Source organism: Eschrichtius robustus, chromosome 19, assembly GCF_028021215.1.
Source record: "Eschrichtius robustus isolate mEscRob2 chromosome 19, mEscRob2.pri, whole genome shotgun sequence".
Classification (NCBI taxonomy): Eukaryota; Metazoa; Chordata; class Mammalia; order Artiodactyla; family Eschrichtiidae; genus Eschrichtius; species Eschrichtius robustus.
The window spans coordinates 19,885,525-19,907,903 of NC_090842.1; the positions used below are offsets into that span (position 1 = coordinate 19,885,525).

Consider the following 22,379-nt stretch of genomic DNA (forward strand, 5'->3'; position numbering starts at 1 on the left):
CCTGCCCCGCCCCGCCCCCGCAGAGGCGGCCCCGCCCCGCCCCAAGGTGCGGCAGGTGGGGGTGGGGAGGGCGGGCTGTCAGCACCGCCACACCTTTTCCAGAAAGTTGACCCGCCCGTTCCCACCACCAATCCAGCACAGTCCCAGGGAGGGTCCCTGAAAGAACCAGATCAAAGACAGCCTTAGGCATGGTCTTTATTCACTTGGACACTGTACAAATATTACAATTTCCTTTTGTTGCAAAAAGTATAAAAATAATCTTTATATAGGAATCCATTCGTTACTGCAAATCTTTCTAAATCTCTGCAAATGGCTCTAAATGAGGATAAATGAATAAACAAGAGGGGGACTGCGGGGCAGAGGGAGGCCGGGCCAATCCTCAGAGACTCTCCCGCCCAGATTCCTAGCTAGAGATCTCCATTACTCCTGTTAGCAACCTGCCTGCCCCAACAGGTTCTCAGGGCCAAGGGTCCAGCAGAAAGGGGGCACACGAGCGGTACAGAAGGAGCTGTGTGATCCGCGTGGGGAGAAGTGAAGGAGGCTAGGCTAGGTGCTGGCAAGTGCCCAGCCCCACTCCATGCTTCCTCCTGGAGGGGGAGGGGCTGGCAGGTACAGGGCAGTGGGGCTGGACACGCTGCCCTAGGAGGGTGACGGAGGGTCCTTGGATCTGTGCCACTGGGTGGCAGCTGAAACTGAACTCTGGGAGGGCCGGGGGAGGCTACCAGGTAGGGGAAGGCCCCCAAAAAGGAGCGGCAAACACTTTGGCTCCACAGCAGAGAGGGCTAAGCCCCCTTTCCCTGCTCTCCCAGCACAGAACAGGTGTTGGTGCAGGAGTGGGACTTGTGGCCATAACTGTGCAGTGAGGGAAGGCTGGGGAAGCCAGGAGTCTACGGCTCTCAAGCTGTGCAGGGGTGGGGTGGGGGGAGGTCCCCAGGCAGCCCCCAGGTTAGACAGTCTGTGTCCCAGCCACAAAGGGCATGCCCCTGTCAGTCAGAGGTTGAGAACAGGCACATCAAAGAGGTCACAGACACCTTCACTCTCATCCAGGTTGTAGATGTAATCGTGGTCTCCAGGGGGTGGAGAAAGGCGGAGGAGGGGTGCAAACACTGCAGAGAGCAACAGGCTGAGGCCCCAGGGCCAAGACCCCACCCAGCAGCCACCCAAACCCTGCCCACACACACTCACCCCCCACCTGCCTGGGCCACCTACCTTCTGAGGACATCAGCTCCTCCAAGAGCTCTGAGCTCATGCACTCTGGGGATGGAGGGAGAGCTCAGTTACATTCTGGCTCCCGCCTCTCCACCCACCAAAGCACATGAAGGGGACCACCCAGCCACCCATCAGAAACTTTACCCTTTGCCCAGGTACCGGGCACAACCATAAGGTCCTCAGAAGGGCAAGAAAACGGCCCTAACACCCAATGAGCTGTGCCCCTCACCCCAGCCCCAGGGAAGAACACAGCCCTACCTCGAGTGGGATCAAAGATTTCTGACAGCTCTTTGGGGAGCTCCAGAACTGAAAGACAAGAAAGCCATGCTCAAGGGCACAGAGGTCCAGCCTGGTCCCACTCTAGCCCCCACTTCCCCAGATCCTATATCACCCACCCAGGGGCTCCATACAGCTGAGATGCCGGCCCTGCACCAGACCAAGCCAGCACTGTCTGCAAGTCTCCCCTACCAGACCTGAATTCCTCGGTGCCAAAGGACCACTGTAGGTAATCGGTACAGCCCTTCTAACTCAGTGGTTCGGGAGAAGGGCAGCACACCCTCTCCATTTCTGGGCTCAGAGTACATACCCTGTCTGATGGAGGATACTCTGTCTGATGCAGGATGCCCTGTCTGACAGAGGATGTCCTGTCCATCCCTGCCCTTGCTAAGCACCTACCTGGTGCCAGGCTCAGAGACCACAGCCCAGGCCAGGTCACCTGGCAGAGGAGGAGGCACTCTTAAATAGGGGATAGTGCTACAGGGTGATGACACTGCTACAAAGGTCTAACCAGGAGGACACACATGGGAAACAGAGGAAAGGAGTGCTGGAGCTAGATCACAAGGGATTTCATATGCCAGCTTTAGGGGCTCTGGTTTTATCCAGCAGACCTTAGGGAGCTGTTAAAGGTACTTTTGTAAACAGAAAAATGCCAGTCAGGCTGTGTTTCAGACAGATTCTTGTCAGTCGGGGTAAAGAAGATGCTGAAGAACTTAGGATAGAGGTGGCTGGCAGTGATCCTGAGTGTTAGGATACATGAGGCCATCCATGGGGGATGTCTGCAAGAGAACTCATTTAGCTGATGTGGGGTGGGAAGCAGAAGGAGGGAGAAGGAGATAGAGCTGGAGTTGACACCCAGGTGTCAGGCCTGGGTGACTAGGGCCAGTGGTCGGGTATGCACAGAGGTAGAAATCCAAGTTTCAGTTGAGGACACACGGGAATGAAGTGCCCACTGGATGTGCAGAGGAAGGCACGTGGACACAAGAGGTAAAGTTCAGGCAAAAGGCCTAGGCAAGATGGAGGCTGGGATTCATCTACCCAGAACTGGGGCCCTCCACAGGTGTGGAATGCGCCAGAGATCTGGGAAGCCAGATTTAAAGGAATGCCAGGGAGAGGTCAGAAGAAGAAGCCAATTAAGGGAGAAGAGCCAAGAGCTGACATCATTAATGCCAAAGGAGAAAAAAGAGCATCAACACAGAGCAAGAGAGCACCAGAGCAGATCAGCCTAGAAACCTGCTGGAGCTGGCTGTCAGAGCTGGGCAACGTATCAAGAGTAGCACTGGTGTAGCATGGGGTGGGGGTTTGGGGTCCTGACTGCCGCAACCTGAAGGCTGACTAGGGGACCAGGATATGGAGTAGAATGGAGATGACTTTTACAAGGAGTCCAAACACAGAGGATATAGGGAAGAAGAGAGAGAGAGACACAGGCGATGAAGTGTCATTTAACGAGGAGAGACTTAGCAGTGCTTGAGGGCCGAGGAGAATAAGTCCTGGAAAAAGCAAACACTCAAGTCACAAGATGGAGAGGAGACACCAGGCAGATGACACCACCTCTCCTAAGAACATACTGCCCACCTTTGGAGCCTGAGGGCCATACCACAGCCCGTTCCCCAAGAGAGCGCTCACACCTTCCTGAGACCGGGCTCCAAGGGGTGGCAGGCAGGGCTTGAGGGAGGGCCAGGGAGTTCTGTGTCAGCCCAGGAAAGGGGCAAAGGGGCACCAGCGCCAAGCCAGAGGCCAGGCTCCTCACCTTGGCTGGCAGAGCTCTGATTGATGGCAGGGGGCTGGCCAGCTTTGGCTGAGGAGATAGGATAGTTAGGTTCCAAGCCCAGTTCTGTTTCTGACCTGGAACTGTCTGAGGCTGGGTTCTCACTGCTGCCAAGGGGACAAGTACTCACCACCTGTGGGGTCTGCCTTGACGGGCTCAAAGGAGGTAGAAGGGTTGGGTCCGGATGAACTGCTATTGCTGCTGCTGCTGCTGCTGCTGTCCAACAGGGCAGAGGACTGCAGCGGCCGGGTGTCCAGTGCTGTCAGGCCCAGCGGGAGGGAGCTGAGCTCACCACCGTCCTTGTTATCGGTTCCAGGGCCAGCACTCACTGCAACCACATCCCCCAAACCCAGTCACTTGGGGAGAGGAAGCAGGGTATTGAAGCTGGCCGTGCTAGAAGCCACAGCCAGGATGATCAGCGCCCCGGTTCCTAGGCCCAAGGAAAGTTAGGCACTGCCCATCACTCCCAAAAGGGTAACATGAAAATTAGTCACTGAAGGAGACAAGAGCATGAAGCCTGCAGGAGGGAGACTCACGGACATGGCCGCTGTGACCACACTTCAAGAGGGGTTGCCAGGGCAAGTGTGACACTGGCGGATCTGGGGGAAAACTGCCACCACTAATTCCCCTTCACACAGTCAGAACTTCCCTGTTAACAAGGGCCATTCGCTGGACTAGCAAGGAGAGGCCTGCGGGATGGGGGAGCAGGAGAAAGAACCCCACAGGGTCCCTTCCACTCTGAGTACGGCATTCCATCACACAGAGGTACTGCCTCTTGGGCCCCAGAAATCACCCCATCACCACATGGCCATTGTGCCTCACCTGTGAGCTCAGCGGCTGGACCGGCCACCCCCTGGGCTTCGGAGCTGCCGGGAACAGGGTTGGGGGTGGTCACCTGGGGACTGCTTGGGCGTGAGGCATCCTGGGGCGGGGCCAGAGCAGGCTTGGGCAGAGGCGGAGGAGTAGAGACAGCAGGTGGGCTCTGGAGCAGATCTTCAGGTGGCGGCACAGGCACCGCCACAGGTGGTGAGCTCCATGCCTCCTTGTTCACCAGCAGCACCTCGATGGGGCCACTTACGCTCTTCAGGTGAATCTGGTACTTCTTCTGCCCATTGAGGCCCTACCGGTGAGGATGCGGGGTGGAGGACAGGTGGAATTGGAAGCAGGCTCGGCTCCTGCCTGACCCTGGGCAAGGGCCAGTGTCCTCTCCCACCCTAGGCTGCCCGTTCTCCTAGATAACCTCAAACCCCAGGCCTCCCCATACCTGCCCCACCCGGGACTTATCGGGCTCCACAGCCAGCACCCGCCCTCAACCAACCCCGCATGGCTGGGCTGAGCACCCACCTCTGGGATGGGCACCTCCAGGCTGGTGCCCGACGGGGCCCGGATGGCAAGGAGGGTGTCTCCTAGGATGACAAGGAGAATGGATCAAGGCCCACGGGCTCAATCTGAACTGAGAGTGGGGTGCCTATCCCTTAGAGTAAGGAAGGAGATCATGGTCTCTGAGGGGCTGGACAGTAGGCTGGGACAGAGAACTAAAGCTTTTCTCCTCCTAAGAGCCCAGGGGTCAGTAACCAGAAAATCTGGGTTCAGACACATGGAGCAAAAGATTGCTGGCCACGGGCATCTCACTTGATTGATGGGGCTGCTCCCCAAGCGTAGACGTTCTAGCCAAGGCCAACATCCCTTCCCCAGAACCAGGCTGGGAGATGCAAGATGAACAAGAAACAGTTCCTGTACCTACAAGGCAACTAAACTAATTGTAGGTTGGAAGTGGGCACCATTGCCCCCTGCATACAAGCATACATGAACATGCAAATACACATTCTCCCTTGTATGCTTCTGTCACACGTAAGAAGCCAAACCTAGGGGACGATGCAGGTAGGGGTTGACCCAGGGACCCAGCCCAGGATTCTTGCACCCTCTCAGTACGGTTAGCCTCCATAGGGTCCCAGTGACCCTCAAACCCAGGACTTACCCTGTCTGGTTCTTCTTTGGGCAGGCCCCAGGAACCCTCTTAAGAGACAGAAATCTCTTGGGCACTGAGTCCAGTCCACTGCTCAGGGCTGTGGCTCAACCCATCCCCACCCCCGTCTCCCGCTATCCAGGCTCTGCTCACCAGCAAAGCATCTGCAGATGTCCTCATGAGTCACGTAGGCCAAGGTGTGGGGGTTAAGGAGAACGGCTGATGCCCTGCCCGTGGCGACAGATGGCTGACCACAGAGAAGACCCAGCTCTCCAGCAGAGGTCTGACATATCTGCTCTCAAAGAAAGTCCTGAGGCCTGGGGTCTACATGGGGAGGGATCACAGTCCAAGACTGGTGGGCGAGAGGCTCTGAGGAGGGAGCCTGAGGCTGGAACCTCCTGGAACCAGGAGCTGCAGGACCACCCTCCCAAGAGGGATAGGGACTAGGGGACCACAAGCAAACCCAGCTGGACTAGAGGGCCCCTCGCCCACTCCCCTGGAGCAGGGACTGCCAGGAGGATATCAGCTGTTCTGCACGTCCTCTGTGACGTTCCGGATGCTCTGCTGCACCCACACCTTGTGCTGGTCTAGTTCTTGCTCTCGCTGCTGCAGCTCCTCGATCTCTGCCTTGAGCTCAATCAGCTTGTCCGCGATCTCCCGGGTATTGCAGCCAGGCCCCACGCCCCTGAGCCCGGGGAGTGGAGCTGAGAGGGGCTGCCAGGAACTCTGGGTCCCACGGCCCCCACTCTCTCTTGCACCCTCCACCCCACACCCCTGACGCTTCTGGGTAGGAGATCCCGTTGCCCTCCCTAGTGCCCCCACTCACTTCCACTGGATGCTATTCTTGGATTTTTTCTCGATCAGCCCGATACCTTCCAGCACGTTAGTAATGTCATAAATCCGCCGCTTCTGGCGAACAGCTAGGGTGTCAGCTGCCTGGCAGGCAGAAGAGAGTGGGGAATGCTCAGCCCCACTCTCAGGTGAGACTTGGTCTGGAGTAGTCTGAAAAGGGGGTGGCCTTGATTCCAACCCTCCTCCCAGGCACTACAGCAGCTCGGGACTGTGGGGCGGGAAGAGGCCTGGCGCAGCCTGAGCTGATGTTCTGATGCTTTTCTCCCCACACCTGCCGGGGAGGGCCACGAGGACCAACACCTGCAGCCCCAAGCCTGGCACATAGCTGACGCCCAATGGCCTCGGCCGAATGAATGAAACAGCTCCCGGCCTCCCTCCTGTGAGAAAGCACATGGATGGCGGCCTGCTCTGAAGGCTCAGCTGGGCCGCCCCGGGGGTTCCCGCTACCGGCCCAGGCCTGGTCCACCATCCCCCCTGTCGCCCCTTAGCCCGGGCCTCACCAGCTTGAGGTCAAGCACGCCGTCCTTTGCCTCCTGCAGAAGCGACACGAACTTGGTAGTGAGAAGTCCCAAACTCTTCTCGTGCCGGCTTGGTGTGCCCGGGGGCGGCGGCGCCTGCGGCCCGGCCTCCGCCATAGCGCCCTCCCGCCACCTCCCCTCAGCCAGGCCAGGCCAGGCCGGCGCCGCCGCCACTTCCGCTTCCGTTCCTGGCCTCCAGGCCGCCGGCGCCAGCATCGCTGGTTCCGCTTCCGCTCCGCGCCCTCCCAGGGAATCCAGCACAATTCATCTCTGCGAACACGGCCGAAAAACTTCGGGGACCATCAACAATTGTCCAACCGCCGAAGAGGACGAAAATAACCCCAGGATCCCCGGAGACCAGCGTTGTTGAGGAAGGATGTGGAGGAAGTCTTTGGGCAGCTCCGGTAGCAGGGAAGGAGGAGCCACTGGAACCTTACGGGCTGGCCAACCTGCCCCAACTCCACTAACTCTACCCCAACCCTCATCTCAGGAGAGGAGACTGTGCTGCCCGATGAACCCAATGTGTTTCCCCAAACCTGCTCCTAAAGGCTGCCCCACTGTCTTGGGATCACCCATCCTATTCCTGTCCTTCACTTCCTGCCAAACAGCAAGCACTAACTACATCTAGCTTGTCCACTTGTCTCCATCCCCACTCTCTTTCCCTGATCCCAGCCTCATCTTTCTCTTGTCTCCACACTGCAGTACTCAAAGGCCATGGGATTATAACCACTTTTCAACCAGTGCAAACATGTTTACCTATGTGTAAATATATGTAAAGCGCTTAGAGCTGTTCCTGGCATGTGGGAGGACTGTGTGTTTGCTAGTATCATTTTGTTATTTTTAACATTGTCATTATTTATGATTGTTTACTTTAGGTCAAGTTTTTTTGGGAAACAGGGATGTGCCTGCAAGAATTTTACTGAGAAGGCACACTTGTAAGGGAGTAAGACAGGCAGAATTGGGCAGAGAGGAGAATTAAACTGCGATGCAGTTAAAACAGAGGCCTCAGAGGCTTCCCTGGCTGTCCAGTGGTTAAGACTTCGCCTTCCAATGCAGGGGGTGTGGGTTTGATCCCTGGTCAGGGAGCTAAGATCCCACATGCCTCACGGCCAAAATACCAAAACGTAAAACAGAAGCAATATTGTAACAAATTCAATAGAGACTTTAAAAATGGTCCACATCAAAAAAATCTTTAGGGCTTCCCTGGTGGCACAGTGGTTAAGAATCTGCCTGCCAATGCAGGGGACACAGGTCCGAGCCCTGACCCGGGAAGATCCCACATGTCGCGGAGCAACTAAGCCCGTGCGTCACAACTACTGAGCCTGCGCTCTAGAGGCCGTGAGCCACAACTACTGAAGGCCGCGCACCTAGAGCCCGTGCTCTGCAACAAGAGAAGCCATCGCAATGAGAAGCCTGCGCACCGCAACGAAGAGTAGCCCCCGTTCGCCGCAACCAGAGAAAGCCCGCGCACAGCAACGAAGACCCAACGAAGCCAAAAATAAAAATAAATAAAATAAGTAAATTTATTTTTTAAAAAAATCTTTAAAACAGAGACCTTGGCCCATCCTACTCAGAGCTCTGAGACTGGGGTGACTCTTCCAAGGCCTTCCAAGGCAAGGGTACCTGGCTTTTATACCCTAACATTGACTGAGAGACTCAGCTGTGAGACCTCAGCAGCCTACATTTCTGGCAGCTGGGGGAACAAGTATCTTTGTCCTGAAGGGTGGATTCGGGTAGTAGCCGGTGTCCACTACATTATTACTACCTAGTAGCCCCTTCCATGGCTCCCTTTAACTCCCAAGACAAACACAGCTTTCATAGCCCTTCCACCCGTCTCCGCCATCACCTACCACACACCGTCTTCACAAGAGCCTGTGGTCTCTTGCTCCTCTGCAGAGGCACATCCACCTCTGAAGGGCCCATCAACACAGTTGTCACACTGTGATGTTGTCTGGACTCATATTTGCACACCTCGCTCTCCACCCAGGTTGGGGCCATCTAGTTCATGTCTGTGTCCTGAGCACAACAGATCCTGCATAGGCTGCTCAAGTCTCAATGTTCACAGGGAGTACACCCCCCTCCCCCCAAGGAAGTGGCGCCCAGCCCTCCCCACTCTGTCCCACAGTGCAGATGCTCTTTCCTGTTGGGAATAAAGTACCAGAGACTCAGCTTCCTTCCTTTCTGCATGTGGCCTTGGAGAGGGCGGGACCTTGGAGGGAGGAGGGAGCTCCTGGGCAGAGAGGTGGGACAGAGGCTTCCTTGGGGAGAGGAAGTCTCTTGCTGCATGCTGAGGTGTGGGTCTCATGAGCCAGTGGTGGGAGTACCCAGCTCTGCCAAGAGGGCCAGGGGAGAGGGCCATCCTCAAGGCCAAGGCTATCTGTGGAGGAGGGAGAACTGGACGCCTGGCCAAGCCTGGTGAGTTCCATATCAGACTGTCCTCTGCAACTCAGAGCAGGAGCGGTGTCCAGTGGAGGCCCATGCCTACCCTGTTTCACTTGCATCTGAGGGGTAAAACTGAGAAACCCGGCAGGCAAAGGTGTCTCAGGTTCCTTCCCATCACACCCACCTCCCTCTCATTTCCTGAGGGGGCTGGGCAAGAACCTTCCTCCTCCTTCTCAGCGGGGCCTAGACGAAGCCTGCAGCTCAGAGGAGCTCCCACTCTACGTGCTCTAACCTGGACCTTCGCCCCCACTCCTACCTCCGCTCCGGCTCCTCCAGCCATGGACTCAGCAGCCAGGGACAAAATGCAGCCCGCACTTCCCCCTGGTATGAGCCCTTCTGGGTGGGCTGAGGGAGGGATGGTGGCAAGAAAGATGGGGATGGTGGGGTTGGTCCTCCCTGGCTGGAGCTCTATAGGGAGGACAGGGAGAGGAGTGGACTGCCTTGGGGGACAGGCCGAGGGGTAGGAAGGGGAGCAGATTTGGCAGCCACTTCCTGCAGGCCCTGCCCAACTGACGTGGCTGCCCAGGCTCTTCCTGCCCAGGGCCTGAGTGGCCGGAGCAGGAGAGGGCGGAGCAGCTGGCCCGGGGTGCAGCACTCAAGTGGGCCTCGGGTATCTTCTACCGGCCAGAGCAGCTGGCCAGGCTCGGCCAGTACCGTAGCCGCGAGGTGCAGCGTACCTGTTCCCTGGAAGCACGCATCAAGGTGGGCATCAGGCAGGAGGCAGGAGTGCTGAGGGCGGGCTGCAGGACTGGCCAGGCCTCACTGGCTGCCTCCCTCCCACAGTCGGTGGTGCAGTCGTACCTGGAGGGCGTGAAGACCGGTGTGCGGCAGCTGGCCTGGGCCCTTGAGGCCGTGCAGGGAGCCCGCGAAGCCCTGGGCCAGGCTCATGCGTTGCTCCAGGGTATGGCTGAGGCTGCACAGACCCTAGAACCCCTGCGGGAGCAGGTTGTGCAACACAAGCAACTGCAGGCCATGTCTCAGCTGCTGCCCCGGCTGCGAGCTGGTGAGTGTGTAGGGCCCTAGGCCGCAGTCCTCCGACAGGTGGTCGACAAACACCATCGCTGATCAAGGGGCTGGGGCGCCAGTGGGAGATTGCGTGGACGGACACGTGGGCGACCTCCCAGAGAGTAACTCAGGCTTCAAATGGCATATGAAGCAAGGGTACATATTAGTTCATTCTGGGGTTCCCAAGCATGGGATGTCTGAGTCAGGACTGACACCAAGTGGCTCTGGCCAACCTGGCTGTTAATTTACTAAAATATTTCCCTAACGGGGTGGATGAATAGCCACTGGCATGGCCCCCCAAGTTCCTCCCTGCCTTCCCTCCAAGACCCCTGACTTCCTCATGTTCCATCAGCTCAAGGGTTTACCCTTGGCCCACCATGTAGGCCCTTCCCTGGGTCCTTTCAGATTGACCAATGCTCTACTGTACTGATTATTAAATATTTTACACATCACCCCAGCCCCAGGGCCTCAGCATCTACTGCTATACCCACTGCACAGGTGGGAAGGCTGAGACCCAGGGCTGCCTCTTCTCCCTGCTTAGTGCCTGCTGCATTGGCCCACACACAGACCCTGATTGATGCCCAGCGACTCTTGGAGGCATATGTGAGCCTTCGGGAACTGGAGCAGCTGCAAGAGGAGACGTGGGCACCTCTCGGGGGCCTGGAGTTGCCAGTGTTCGAGGGGCTGGGCCCTCTGGCTGAGGCTCTGGGCCAGGCTGTGGAGGCGGCTGCAGGGGCTGCAGGGCGGCTGGCACGGGAGGACCCAGCCCTGCTGGTGGCTGCTATGCGTGTGGCCGAAGTGGACGCTGGGCGCACAACCTCCCTGGAGCAGGCCGCCCGGGACTGGCGGCAGCGCTGTCTGCGGGCACTACAGGAGGGCTTGGAGCGGATCCACTTTGGGACACCTCTGCAGCCTGGGCCAGGGGCACTAGCAGAGTGGCTGGAGGCTCTGCGGGTGGCTCTACCAGCAGAGCTGGCCGCGGCTGAGGCACTGGTAGCACCCTGCTGCCCACCACACTACAACGTGGTCCGGCTGTGGGCCCACACCCTGCACAGTGGCCTGCGCCGCTGCCTGCAGCAACTTCTGGAAGGGCCTCAGCTGGAAGCTGCCGATGCCTTCACCTTGCTGCATTGGGCACTGCATGTGTACCTGGGGTCAGTGTCCCTGGGGCAATGGGAAGTGGGTGCATCAAAGGCTGGAGGCTCAATGTAACACTGGGCTACCCATGTCCAGGCCAGAAATGATGGGGAGCCTGGAATTGGGGCCCGAGGCTGATGTGTCTGATCTGGAGCCCCTCCTGACCCTGGAGAACATCGAGCAGTTGGAGACAATATTTGTGGCCAAAGTCCAGGTGAGTAGTTGGGGCCCGGGTTCAGAGCAGCTCTGCCACCAGCTGTGGGCCTGTATCTGTGGAGTCGCATGTCCACCTGTCTCTAGCAGTGTCAGTGCCCTGGTACATACTGCTGCACCTTGCCCCTTTCCCCCAGGCAAGTGTGGCCCAGTGGCTGCAGAAGGCACTGGACGGGGATGTAGCTGAGTGGGGCCGAGAGCAGGAGCCTGACACAGACCCATCTGGCTTCTACCACTCACCAATGCCAGCCATCGTGCTGCAGGTGGGTGAAAAGTGGCAAGGCAGGGCGGCAGCTCTCATAGGGAAAGGGAAGGAGGGCAGGACTAGGACTCTGATGATGGCTGCCCATCCCTGCCTGTAGATCCTGGACGAGAACGTTCGCGTGACCAGAATGGTCAGTGAGTCACTGCAGCGGCGGGTGCATGGCATGGCACTGTCAGAACTGAGCGCATTCCTGAGGAGGTCTGCCTAGGCACTGACCCACTCCCAACCCCTGGCCCTGATCCTGGGGCAGCACTAAGGGGCTCTGAGTGATAAGACACACCTGTGGAAAAGGGCTCCTTCAAAACAGGGCCTTGGGTATCTTGGAGGTGGGGCCAGAGTACCAAGGACTGGGGTTGCACCAGAATGACAGCAGATACAGGAGCCACCTCTGCCCTTTGCAGCTTTAGTGATGCTCTGATCCGATTCTCCCGAGACCACCTCAGGGGGGAAGCAACGGCCCCTCATTACGTGCCCTACCTACTGGCCACCCTCAACCACCAATCAGCACTCAGGTACCAGGAGGCCCCCACAGAACCCCACCTTCACTAACCCCTGACTGAACACCTATTAGGTATGGACCCAGCTCACACTAGGCCTTTAGGAATTTTGGACTCACATAGCCCTGGGGTTCCTATCCTAGTTCTACTAATTACTAGCTGTGTGACCTTGGGCCAGTTACCTAATCTTTCTGAATCTTGCTTTCGTCATCAGTAGTATATGGGTAATAATGGACATTCTGAGAATCACATGAGATAACAGATAAAATGTACCTACCACAGTACCTGGCACATAGTGTCAATTATTCATTCATTCAACAAATATTTATCAAGGCCCTACTCTGTGCCAGGTAATGTCTGGCGTTACAGCTGTGAACAAAACAAAAACATTCCCTTCCTCTTGGGTCTTATGTTCTTTGGGGTGGGGGCAGAGAGGACAAACAAATTAATGATGATTTTGACTCCCTCCTGACTGGGATTAACTCTCTCCCCTTACCGAAACAGAAACTGAAAGACATGACTTGCTCAAGGTCACACCGCGAATTAGAGGCAGGTCCAGCTGGCCTTTGTCCCTTCTAGCTCGCTGAGCCCACCACTCCCATCCTCAATCTGTGGCCCAGACTTTCAGAAGTGCGGGGAGCCGCCCTTCTTGCCCCCTCACGGAACACACTTCCGCCACTAGGTGGCGCCCAAGCGGCTAGACAACGGAGGGCCTCTCGGGCCTTAGCCTTGGTCCTGAAGCCGTACTTTTGGTCGGTCCAGCTCCTCCGTGTCCGTCCTGCAGCCCGACTGGGTGGCTCCAGGGGCCTTGGCTCCGGTGGAGGCAGCGCTGGACGAGTTGCAGAGGAGGATCTGCCGCCTGGTGTTGGAGGCGCTGCTGGCGGAGCTACAGGTGAGGCTTCAGACGGAGATGGGGGTGGGATAAGGAGATATAGCGTATGCATGGGGGTCTCTGCGGGGAATGCCGGATCTGAATCGTCCCTCCAGCCGCGTCTCTGCCCTCCGCTCCAGCCCCTATTCGCTGCTCTGCCCTCTCGCCGGTGGCTGTCGAGCCCAGAGCTGCTGGATGACGTGTGCGAGCGGACCGCGAGCTTCTGCCAGGACTTCCGACACGTGCGGGATCCTGCGGTCCAGGTGCGTTTGGAGGGGAAGGCTGGGAAGGGGGGAAAACGCCCATGGAAAAAGCGTCCTGGAACCATTTGATCGTGCTCCCCGCAGCTGCTGCTGGCCGAGGCGGAGCGTACCGTGGTGCTGCAGTACCTACGTGCGCTGATGCAAGGCCGCCTAGTGTGCCGCGGTGCTGACGAGCGGACCCAGGCGGCCGAGCGCCTGCGGCACGATGCCGCCCAGCTTCGGGAGCTTTTCCTCGGTTTGGTGAGAATCTGGGTGAGCAGATGGGCGGGAGTCTCAGTGGTTGGGTAGGGGCCGAGGGCTGGAGAGAGACCAACACCGACGTGTTCAGGGCCTGGAGGAGAGCGTTCAGTGCGCGCCAGTGCTGCTCGCCTTGAGGGAGCTGCTGAACCTCCGCGACCCCACGCTGCTTGGTCTCGAGGTGGCAGGCTTGCGGCAACAATTTCCCGACGTGAGGTGCGAAGACGGGCCGTGAAGGGAGGAGGGACCCAGGGGGGGCTGGGCGGGGCTGACGCACCTGTACTCCATAGCGAGGATCACGTCTCCGCCCTCTTGGACCTGCGCGGGGACGTGTCCCGAGAGCAGCGCCTGGCCGCACTCAGCTCTCTGCAGGCCGGCCCGCAGCCCTCGCCCCCAGCGGGTGGACGCGCACTCTTCAGCCTCGTGCCAGCACCTGCACCCCCGCTGTCCTCCTGCCTCCCCTCGGGGTCCTGTGCCTGACCCCCGGCTGCCCGCAAAATAAAGCCACGGTCCCCGTACGCCTGAATTGTGTGCGTTGGAGAAGGGGGGATAGAAATAAAAGTCCCCGCGAAGGTCAGGGGTTCCAAGTGCAGTGACATACCTAAGGTATCCTGGCTCCAGTTCTGAAATACGTCTGCGCCCCACCTATCCCGGCATCAGACCTGTATATGGGCTGCTTTCCCAAGCACCCGGGCTTCCACCGCTGTATGCGGACTACATCCCCACGTGTCCGTGCACCGGCAGCGAGCTCGCGTCTCCCGCGCGACTGCTGAGTCCAACTACTGAGGCGGAGGGGGCGGGCTTAAGACAACACCCCACCCAGGGGCGTGACCCGATGGCGGACCCCCTCCGGCTCTGCCTGGCCCCACCCCCAGCCATGTCCTCGGGCGCTTGAGGCCCCGGTGATTGACGTGAAACCGCGCGCCTTCGTCTGAGCGTGCGCGCGCCCGACTGCATGCGTCACCAGCGTCGGCTCCCCAGGGCTGGGCAGCCGGCGGCCGGTGTTGCGGAGCGGGAACGGCGGCAGCGAGAAGAGGATTGAACAGGTGGGGGCGCGGCACGCGGACGGAATCCCCCCACCCCCGAGAGGCCGAGAAGGCGTTCGACGCGACCCCTCCTCATCTACCAGGGACCCCCGCTCCATTGTCCTCTGGCCCCGCCCTCCATTGGGCACGCCCTTTGCCCCATCCCCCGCCTCTTATTGGCTGGAGGTCACGCCCCTCCTCGATCTCCCAGTCCCCATTGGCTCCTCTTCCACGTTATCCTCTCCCGGAGTTTCTTATTGGCGCAGGCCACACCCTCTCATTTATCACCAGACTCCGCCTTCAGCCTGGGCTCCTCCCACAACCATCTTTCATTCATTCTGCATCTAGTGCTGGGTACTTTGGTCATGGGGGTGAATCAGACCCGTCCCTGCCCTCACGGAGTTCAGGGGATGACGGGGGGACACGGACCTAGGCTCCAACAGTGACAGCCTAGGACGGTAAAGAAGCCGCCTGGGCACTGGGAACCTCTAAGACGCTGGGAAGGCTTCCCGGAGGAAGTGAGGCCTAAACCAAGTCCTGAAGAATGGTTAAGGAGTTTGCCACGGGGAGACATTGGGAGGGCATTCTTGGCAGAAGGACCTGAGACATGAAAGAAACAGGCGTATTCTGGTAATTGCAAAGAGGTAGGTCAAATGAAAGAAGTGGAGATGAAGGGGATTAGTACAAGCAGAGGCCCGGAGACCAGTGAGGAATCCAGAAAAGTGTATAGTTAGTTGAGGGGAGGGAAGCCTGAGGCCTGAAATCTTTTCCAGCAGCTTGTCACTAGGCAGAGTGCCGGGAGGAGCGGGAGGGGATCAGAACTAGATGGGGAAGCAAAGTGCAGGGAAGGTATGATTCCAGTTCTGAGAAGGACAAGGGCTCTTGATTTCATTCCTTTATTGAGCAACTGTTCTGGGGACACAGTTGTGAACACTTAAAAGGAGAAGACAGATAATGCTCACTTGTACTTCAGATGGTGATAACTGCATCATAGGACAATACTGTGGAGAAGGGGAGGTTGTGGTGGAGAGTGTCTAGAGTAGGTTTATTTTATAGAGGGTGTGTTAGGGAGGCTTTTCTAACAAGATATTTGTACAGAAATCTGAGGAAAGTGAGAGTGACCCCTTCAGTTATATGAGGGGAAAGCACTCCAGACGGGGGACATGTTCAGTTTGAGATACCTGTTAGACATTCAAGTAAAGATGTTGAATTGAGAACTGGCAACACTAGTCTGAAGTTTATGGAAGAAGTTTGGGCTGACATATTTAAAACCATGAGAGTGGATGAGATCACCTAGGGAGTGAGCATAAACGGAGAAGAGGAGAGAATTTTCCAAGTTCTGGACATTACAGTGTCAAGAGGTCAGAAAGATAGGGATTACCAGCAAGTAAGACCAAGAACAAACAGCCAGTGAGGTGGGAGAACCATGTTCCAGTGTATTTGGGAACCAAGTGGAGAACATGGCCAAGCCAAGATGAAGTCATTAACTTTGTCAAATTCTGCTGATCAATATGAAGATCATTGGTGACCCTGGTCAGATCAGTTTTGATAGAGAGTGGGGGACAAAAGCCCCCACTTGTTGTGAAATTGAAGAGAGAACAGGAAAGAAGGGATTGGAGACTGAGTATAGACGACTTGAGGTGTTGTGTTGCCCTAGGAAACCGCTGGGGGGAGATGCAGTGGAGCTGGAAAGAGTGTGGGGTCAAGTGAGGGTTTTGTTTTGTTTTTTAAGATGGAGAAATAACAACATGTGTTTATACTGATGGGAAGAATCCAGTAGAGAGGAAGAGATTGATGGTGCAGGAGATGTAGGAAAGAAGAGAAATGCTGGAGTTATGTCCCTGAGCAGGCAGGAGAGTTTGGAGGCTGGAGCCTTCAGTCAGTCTCTGGGGAGAGACTGGGTTGGACTGAGCCCTGGTACAGAGTCAGGGGTGAGTGTCCCAACACTCGCCTTGGATGACCACTAGGAAGATGCCTCTAGGGGACAGACCAGGGATTGGCTTGGATTTGCTGAAGTTTCCCTCTGCTCACGGGAAGCTGATTCTAACTTGGATTTAAGCAGATGGCCCAGAGGAGAGAGAGCATTCCAGGTGGAGGACTAGCATAAACCAGCAGCCTGCAGGCATTCAAACTGACTGAGGCCCAATCCCAATGGGCTGGAGGAAGTGGATGGAGCCAGGTGGGAGGGGCAGGGTGAGACTGAGAAAATGCCATAGGTAGAAGGCAGGTAGAAGGTAGTGAGACCCCCTCACCTGTCATCCTGGCAGCTGAGGCTACACTGTACCAAACTCCCAGTCTGGGTGGGCGCTGAGCACAGGGATTAGGATCATGAGTAGGGGCTTAGGCCTTGCTCTCAGAAGCTCACAGTCTAAGGGGATTTGAGTAACCACCATCTAGCTGGGTGTATGAGACTCTTCCTCTTGCTTTCCCCCAGTCCAGCTTGCTTGGGTGAGCCTGCTGGAGGGGATGGACACTAGGGTGGAGGTGAGGGGGCAGGTTAGAACCTGGCGTCAGGTCCTGGGCCCACCAAAGGCCCAGCAAGGGCAGTGTGGATGGAGCCTGCTGGTCCTCAGGCCACACGCACTCATGCTGGCCTCCACATGCCTTTCTGTGTCTCCAGAAGTCGACCGTGTGGGGAGTTGGAGTGACCCAGCTGGATGTGACCACCAGGACAGAATGGTGCTGGACTCAGGGGCTCAGGTGTATGAGCAGGCACCCCCCAGCCCGCCATCCAGTCCCTCATCCTTGGGCCATAGGCTGAGGCCCTCAGACCGAGATGGGACAGCACTGTACCCCTGGCCTCGGTCCCTGGCCTTGCCCCTGGCTCTCTCAGTCCCCTCAGCCCTGCGGCCCCGGCCTGAGCTGCAGCCCTTCTCAGAGCTGCACTTGGGCCACCGTGGCCACATGCGTCGCAGTGAGAGCGCCTACACCGTAAACAGTATTGGCCGGCGGGGGGGCAGCACCCAGGGTCGGGCGCCACCTGGACGGGGACGGGACCCAGGTGGGGGCACCCTGCGGCCTGCGGCCTCCCTGCCTCACATTGCTAAGACTCGAAAGGATGCAGGCCGTGGTGCGAGCAAGAGTCCCTGCATGTTGGTGGCTCTGCGGCCAACCAACATGGACCGTGAGCGGGACAAGTTCTTCCAGTCCCATTACACCTACAACCCACAGTTCGAGTACCAGGAGCCCATGCCTACGGCTGTGCTGGAGAAGTACTGTGAGGCCTCTGGACAGTTCCTCCATCAGGTCAGTCCAGACTGCCCACCTCACCCTGGCCCTACCACCTGAGAGGCCTGGCCTGACCTGCCACTGTGGCCCTTTGTGCAGGCAGTTGGCATCATTGAGGCTGTCCTGGAGAAGTTTGGTACCTATGAACACTTTGAGGCTGCGACTGGGGGCCAGCTGCTGACCAAGTGCCAGATCTGGTCCATTGTGCGCAAATACATGCAGAAGGAGGGCTGCGCTGGGGAGGTGAGTTCGCCCTGCCTGCGAGGCCCCTTTTCCACATGCTCCAAACCAGGCTGCGGAGTAGGCAATGCCAGGCCCAGCTCTACACTGATGGAGCTAGCGACCTCGGGCAAGCCCTGTCCCTGCCCCTGCCCCGGTAAGGTGGGAGCTGGCTCCAAGCAGAGGTGGGGAAGGGTAGGTGTTGTGGCCAAGTGTCCAGCCTGGCTGCCTTGTGGCATCAGTGGGTCCACCTGCACACTGGCCCCTGGGCTGGTGGCCATGGCTCAGGGCTCTGCCGCCTGCAGGTTGTGGTGCAGCTGAGTGAGGACCTGCTGTCCCAGGCAGTGATGATGGTGGAGAACAGCCGACCAACATTGGCCATCAACCTGACTGGAGCCCGCCAGTATTGGTTGGAGGGCATGCTGCGGCACGAGATAGGTCAGGGTGGGGGTAGGCGGGTGGGCGGGTAGGGGTGAGAGGGGGCTGGGACAAGGGGGGGCAGTGAGCGTCTCCAGTAACCCCACCCCCTCTCTTTCTTCCCCTTCCCTCTGGAGGATGGGCCCCTTCCCTTCATGAGCATCTACCTCCTTCCTCTGGCTCACAGAGGTAGGCCAGAACATGCCAGCACACTCTCTGGGCTCACCCTCATTTCTTGTTCCTTCTGGGTATCTTTTCCTCCCTCTACTTCCTCTATGATTTCCTTTGACAGTGGGGCAAGAGTGCTGAGGCCCAGACAGGCCAGAGGGAGAGCCCTAAGGGTCCCACAAGCCCAGCCAACATGCAGGCTCTCCCCGGTGGGTGGAAGTTCAGATCCTGGGAATGGAATTAGCTGAAGACACACAGAGCTGGGTTTAGGAGGGGATAGGGCCAGGCTGGAAAAGCGAGCATGGGACACTAATTACTATTCTTTTCTGTCTGTCCCTCCTCATCAAGAATCCTGTTGCTCTGGGCAAAAGGTGGTTTTTGCTGGGGACATCAGCATGATATGGGCATGCAGGATGTGGGGCTGGGGTAGTGTGTGAGTTCCTGCACCTCTCTGGGGGCTTGGGGGGCAGTGTGAGTTTGGGAGAGTTTGTGTGTGTGTGTGTAGCCCTGGACGGGTGAGGGAGGGTTCATTTATGTGAGACTCTGGATCCTTGGGTGTGAGTTCACCTGAGGAGAGTCTTCATGCTGCCTGGGGTTGGGTGAGTATGAGTTTGGGGTGGAGGGGACTTGTGTAAGAGCCTGAGTTTAGAGGCATAAGGATATGTGAGTCGCCGGCTAGAGGTCCAGCTGGGCAGACCAGGCCCCAGGCCGGGCAGGAGGGTCCCTTGGATGCGCGGCCCAGCGCAGCCTCTCCATCGCCCACCCCACAGGTACCCACTACCTGCGGGGCGTGAACAACGCGCGGCAGCCATGGCACAGCGCCGAGGGCCGGCTGCAGTATGGGCTGCGGCCAGCGAACCCCACCGAGGAGGGCCTGGCCAGCCTGCACAGTGTGCTGTTCCGCAAGCAGCCCTTCCTGTGGCGCGCCGCGTTGCTCTACTACACCATCCACCGCGCCGCGCACATGTCCTTCCGCCAGCTGTTCCAGGACTTGGCGCGCTACGTGCAGGACGCCGACGTGCGCTGGGAGTACTGCGTGCGCGCCAAGCGCGGCCAGACTGACACCTCGCTGCCCGGTGAGCGCCTGTGCGGTGGGGAGTGTCCTGATCTGTGGCAGGGGTGCGGGGGGGTGCAGGTGGGGCTTTGGGCCTAGGGCTCACGGCCCTCCTGTGTCCCCAGGCTGCTTCAGCAAGGATCAGGTGTACCTAGATGGCATCGTGCGCATTCTGCGGCATCGCCAGACCATCGATTTCCCACTGCTGACCTCGCTGGGCAAGGTGAGGGACCACGGGCCTTCAGAGGACCCAGCCAGCTCTCCCCCTCACTGCAGTATTCCCTGAGCCTCTGATTGGAACTCAACTGAGGACTGGGTGCCAGGCCTTTCTGATGGGGGGGAGCGTGGGTGGAGGTGAGCACAGGAGGTGAAATGACAGTCTGGCAGCCAATACAGGTGCTTGAGCCAGCCCACAGGTGTGTGTGTGTAGACACTGCACTTCAAAGGAGGTGAGCATTCCAGGCCAAGGGAGCAGTCAGGAAGGCCTGGGGAAGGAGGCTGGAGAAATGGCCAGGGAACAAGTCCTTGGCCCTGGGTATTTGTGCCAGGCTGAGGAAGTCGAATTTCATCCAAAGCAATGGGGAATCCTAGGAGCTTTGAGCAGAAGAGTGGCACAGGTGGTTTGCTTTAGAAGGCTCCCTCTGTCATATGGGAGGAGAGGCCTAGGGAAGGGAGTGCAGGGGGAAAAGGAGGAGGCCTTTCCAATCACTTTTGCAGAACTGATGGTGGTCTGGCAAAACCCAGCAGTGGCCATGCAGTTGGAGAGGAAGCGGCAAGCTGGAGAGATCTTCAGAGACTGGATCTTTTTAACTCAGTGGCCACTCTGAGTGGGAGGGTGACAGATTCTAAGCCCCCACCTGGAATGTGACCTAGGGGACTGTGAGGAGGGTGGGGATGGCATAAGCGGCACCCAGTAATGTTGGATATGGGGAGTCTGAGGTGCCTGAGGGATATCCCGGGGGAGGTGTTCAGAAGGCAGTTGGATACCCAGGTTTGGAGGTGAGGGGGGAAGCTGGACTGGAGACAGGAGCGGGATTGTAGGACATAGATGATAAAAGGTGTTGAGAGAAAGAGCAAACACCCAGGACTGAGCCTCAGGGTACATAACATTGGGAGTGGATCAGGAGGGGAAAGGGAGGAGTTCCAGGAGCAAAGGGCTATGGGCCATTGCAAGAGAGCTGGGACCAGCTGCCTGAAAGCCAGGGCACCCTGCCTACTCCTGAGGCCCAGCTTTCTTCTTGCAGGTGTCCTATGAGGATGTAGATCACCTTCGGCCCCATGGGGTGCTGGACAACACCCGGGTGCCCCACTTCATGCAGGACTTAGCACGCTACCGGCAGCAGCTGGAGCACATCATGACCACCAACCGGCTGGATGAGGCAGAGCTGGGCCGCCTGCTGCCTGATGACTGATACTGGTTGAGGGCTACAGGCAGAGGCCCTGGAAAGAGGGCTCCAGATCAGCCCCCAGAACATGAAGCTGGCTGCTCTGTGCTTCCACAGCCTGCACGTTTCTTGGGGAATGGGGAGGGCAGAAGCATTTCAGGAGGGAGGAGAGGCAACAGCAGAGAGTTTGTGTCCCTTGCTAGCCTCCTTGGACCCTGAAGGCCAACAGCAGCATGTCAGGCAAACTAAATCTGCCCTCCTGTCTCCAGCTGCCTTTGAGCAGAGGAAAAGCCTGGGGGCAGGAGGGAAGCTGAGAATGGATGGGGATGGGGGGGTGGTTTGGGAGTAGAAACTTGTTCTTGCATGAGATGGCTTTGGGTGTCTGCATACTCCAGTCTTTTCCTCCCCCACCTGGCCCCTTGGTGCTCCTTCAGCTTTCATGCTGTCTACCTCTCACTGGGTCCTGGTGGGGATCTCCCTTCTTCTGGGGTGATTGCCTGAGCCTGAGGTCCTGGCTTTCACACAGACTCAAGGAGCAGGGATCCTGGTAGTAGAGACCCAGCTGGGCTGGGGTGTGCTTTCCAGCATTTTGCCTCTCCCACTGTCATGTATTTATTCCTTATTTATGTGCTCTACTTACTGGGGCTGGGACGCAGCAGCTTCTGAAGGTTCGGTGGAGGGAACAGGGCTCCTCTGGAAGGCACCGACTGTTCCTAGCTCCACTCAAACACACACACACACACACACACACACACACACACACAGGCCTTGTGAATCAAGCCAAGAGCTCACCTGGCCCTGCCTTCATCCCCTGCACTGGCCTCTACTGTCCCTGTCTTTGCCCACACCCTCACAGCTGGTCTCTGGCAGAGGTTGGCATAGCCTGGCAGCAGCCACAATCAAGCCTGAGGTGCAGGCCCCTTGTTGTTCCTAGTTCTGAGCCCCTTCTAGACCAGGAGAGGTGCCAAGATGATTGTTGCTTCCAGTTTCACCTCAGACTCAGCTGTGTGAGGTTGACCCTGTCCTACTCCCTCCCTTGGCCTTAGTTTTCCCATCTGAAAACTTGGAAACACAGCTGGAAAGTCCTTATTCATTTAGTTAGTGAATAGGTATAGAGCGCCTTCTTTGTACCAGTTAACTGGTCACAACCCTCACTGAGCTCCCAGTCCTGAGAGAAGCCAGACAATTAAAACAATTACAATGAACTGTGTGGGCTCTGCCTACTTGAGATCCCTTTCTCTTTCTCTCTCCTAATCTCACTTCCCAAGGTGGTGAGCTCTAGCCCTGTCTAAGTGGAAAGAAGTACCCTTTTCCTGGCTCTTTGTGCCAGGCCTAGGGGCTTTCATGAGGTGGGGCTGGTGACT

The 22,379-nt window shown here is 57.7% G+C and overlaps 3 protein-coding genes across 4 annotated transcripts; 2 read left to right on the plus strand and 1 right to left on the minus strand.

Moving 5' to 3' along the window:
• Positions 1-181: 181 nt before the first annotated feature.
• Positions 182-6,738, minus strand: E2F4 (E2F transcription factor 4). Of its 2 annotated transcripts, XM_068528798.1 has the most exons (10): positions 6,572-6,738; positions 6,046-6,155; positions 5,743-5,904; positions 5,373-5,416; positions 4,598-4,659; positions 4,076-4,373; positions 3,384-3,581; positions 1,468-1,515; positions 1,210-1,254; positions 182-1,106 (listed from the first exon to the last, which is right to left on the minus strand). In XM_068528798.1, the coding sequence occupies exons 1-10, from the start codon at positions 6,704-6,706 to the stop codon at positions 991-993; spliced, it is 1,218 nt and encodes a 405-aa protein (XP_068384899.1). In that variant the 5' UTR covers positions 6,707-6,738; the 3' UTR covers positions 182-990. The 2 variants fall into 2 exon arrangements, with proteins under 2 accessions (XP_068384899.1, XP_068384898.1); XM_068528797.1 differs by lacking the exons at positions 182-1,106; positions 1,210-1,254 and having other exon boundaries at positions 1,274-1,515.
• A 2,205-nt stretch (positions 6,739-8,943) lies between these two features.
• Positions 8,944-13,999, plus strand: EXOC3L1 (exocyst complex component 3 like 1). Its single transcript, XM_068528247.1, has 14 exons — positions 8,944-9,004; positions 9,209-9,355; positions 9,573-9,733; positions 9,815-10,034; positions 10,578-11,190; positions 11,270-11,387; positions 11,524-11,649; positions 11,749-11,849; positions 12,053-12,163; positions 12,911-13,040; positions 13,160-13,282; positions 13,367-13,522; positions 13,611-13,735; positions 13,810-13,999. Exons 2-14 carry the CDS (start codon positions 9,310-9,312, stop codon positions 13,997-13,999), a joined length of 2,220 nt encoding a protein of 739 aa, XP_068384348.1. The 5' UTR covers positions 8,944-9,004; positions 9,209-9,309.
• A 492-nt stretch (positions 14,000-14,491) lies between these two features.
• On the plus strand, positions 14,492-22,220 carry MATCAP1 (microtubule associated tyrosine carboxypeptidase 1). The gene is made up of 7 exons (XM_068528038.1): positions 14,492-14,565; positions 17,165-17,790; positions 17,872-18,015; positions 18,297-18,429; positions 19,347-19,652; positions 19,756-19,853; positions 20,875-22,220. The coding sequence occupies exons 2-7, from the start codon at positions 17,221-17,223 to the stop codon at positions 21,040-21,042; spliced, it is 1,419 nt and encodes a 472-aa protein (XP_068384139.1). The 5' UTR covers positions 14,492-14,565; positions 17,165-17,220; the 3' UTR covers positions 21,043-22,220.
• The last annotated feature ends 159 nt before the right edge of the window (positions 22,221-22,379 follow it).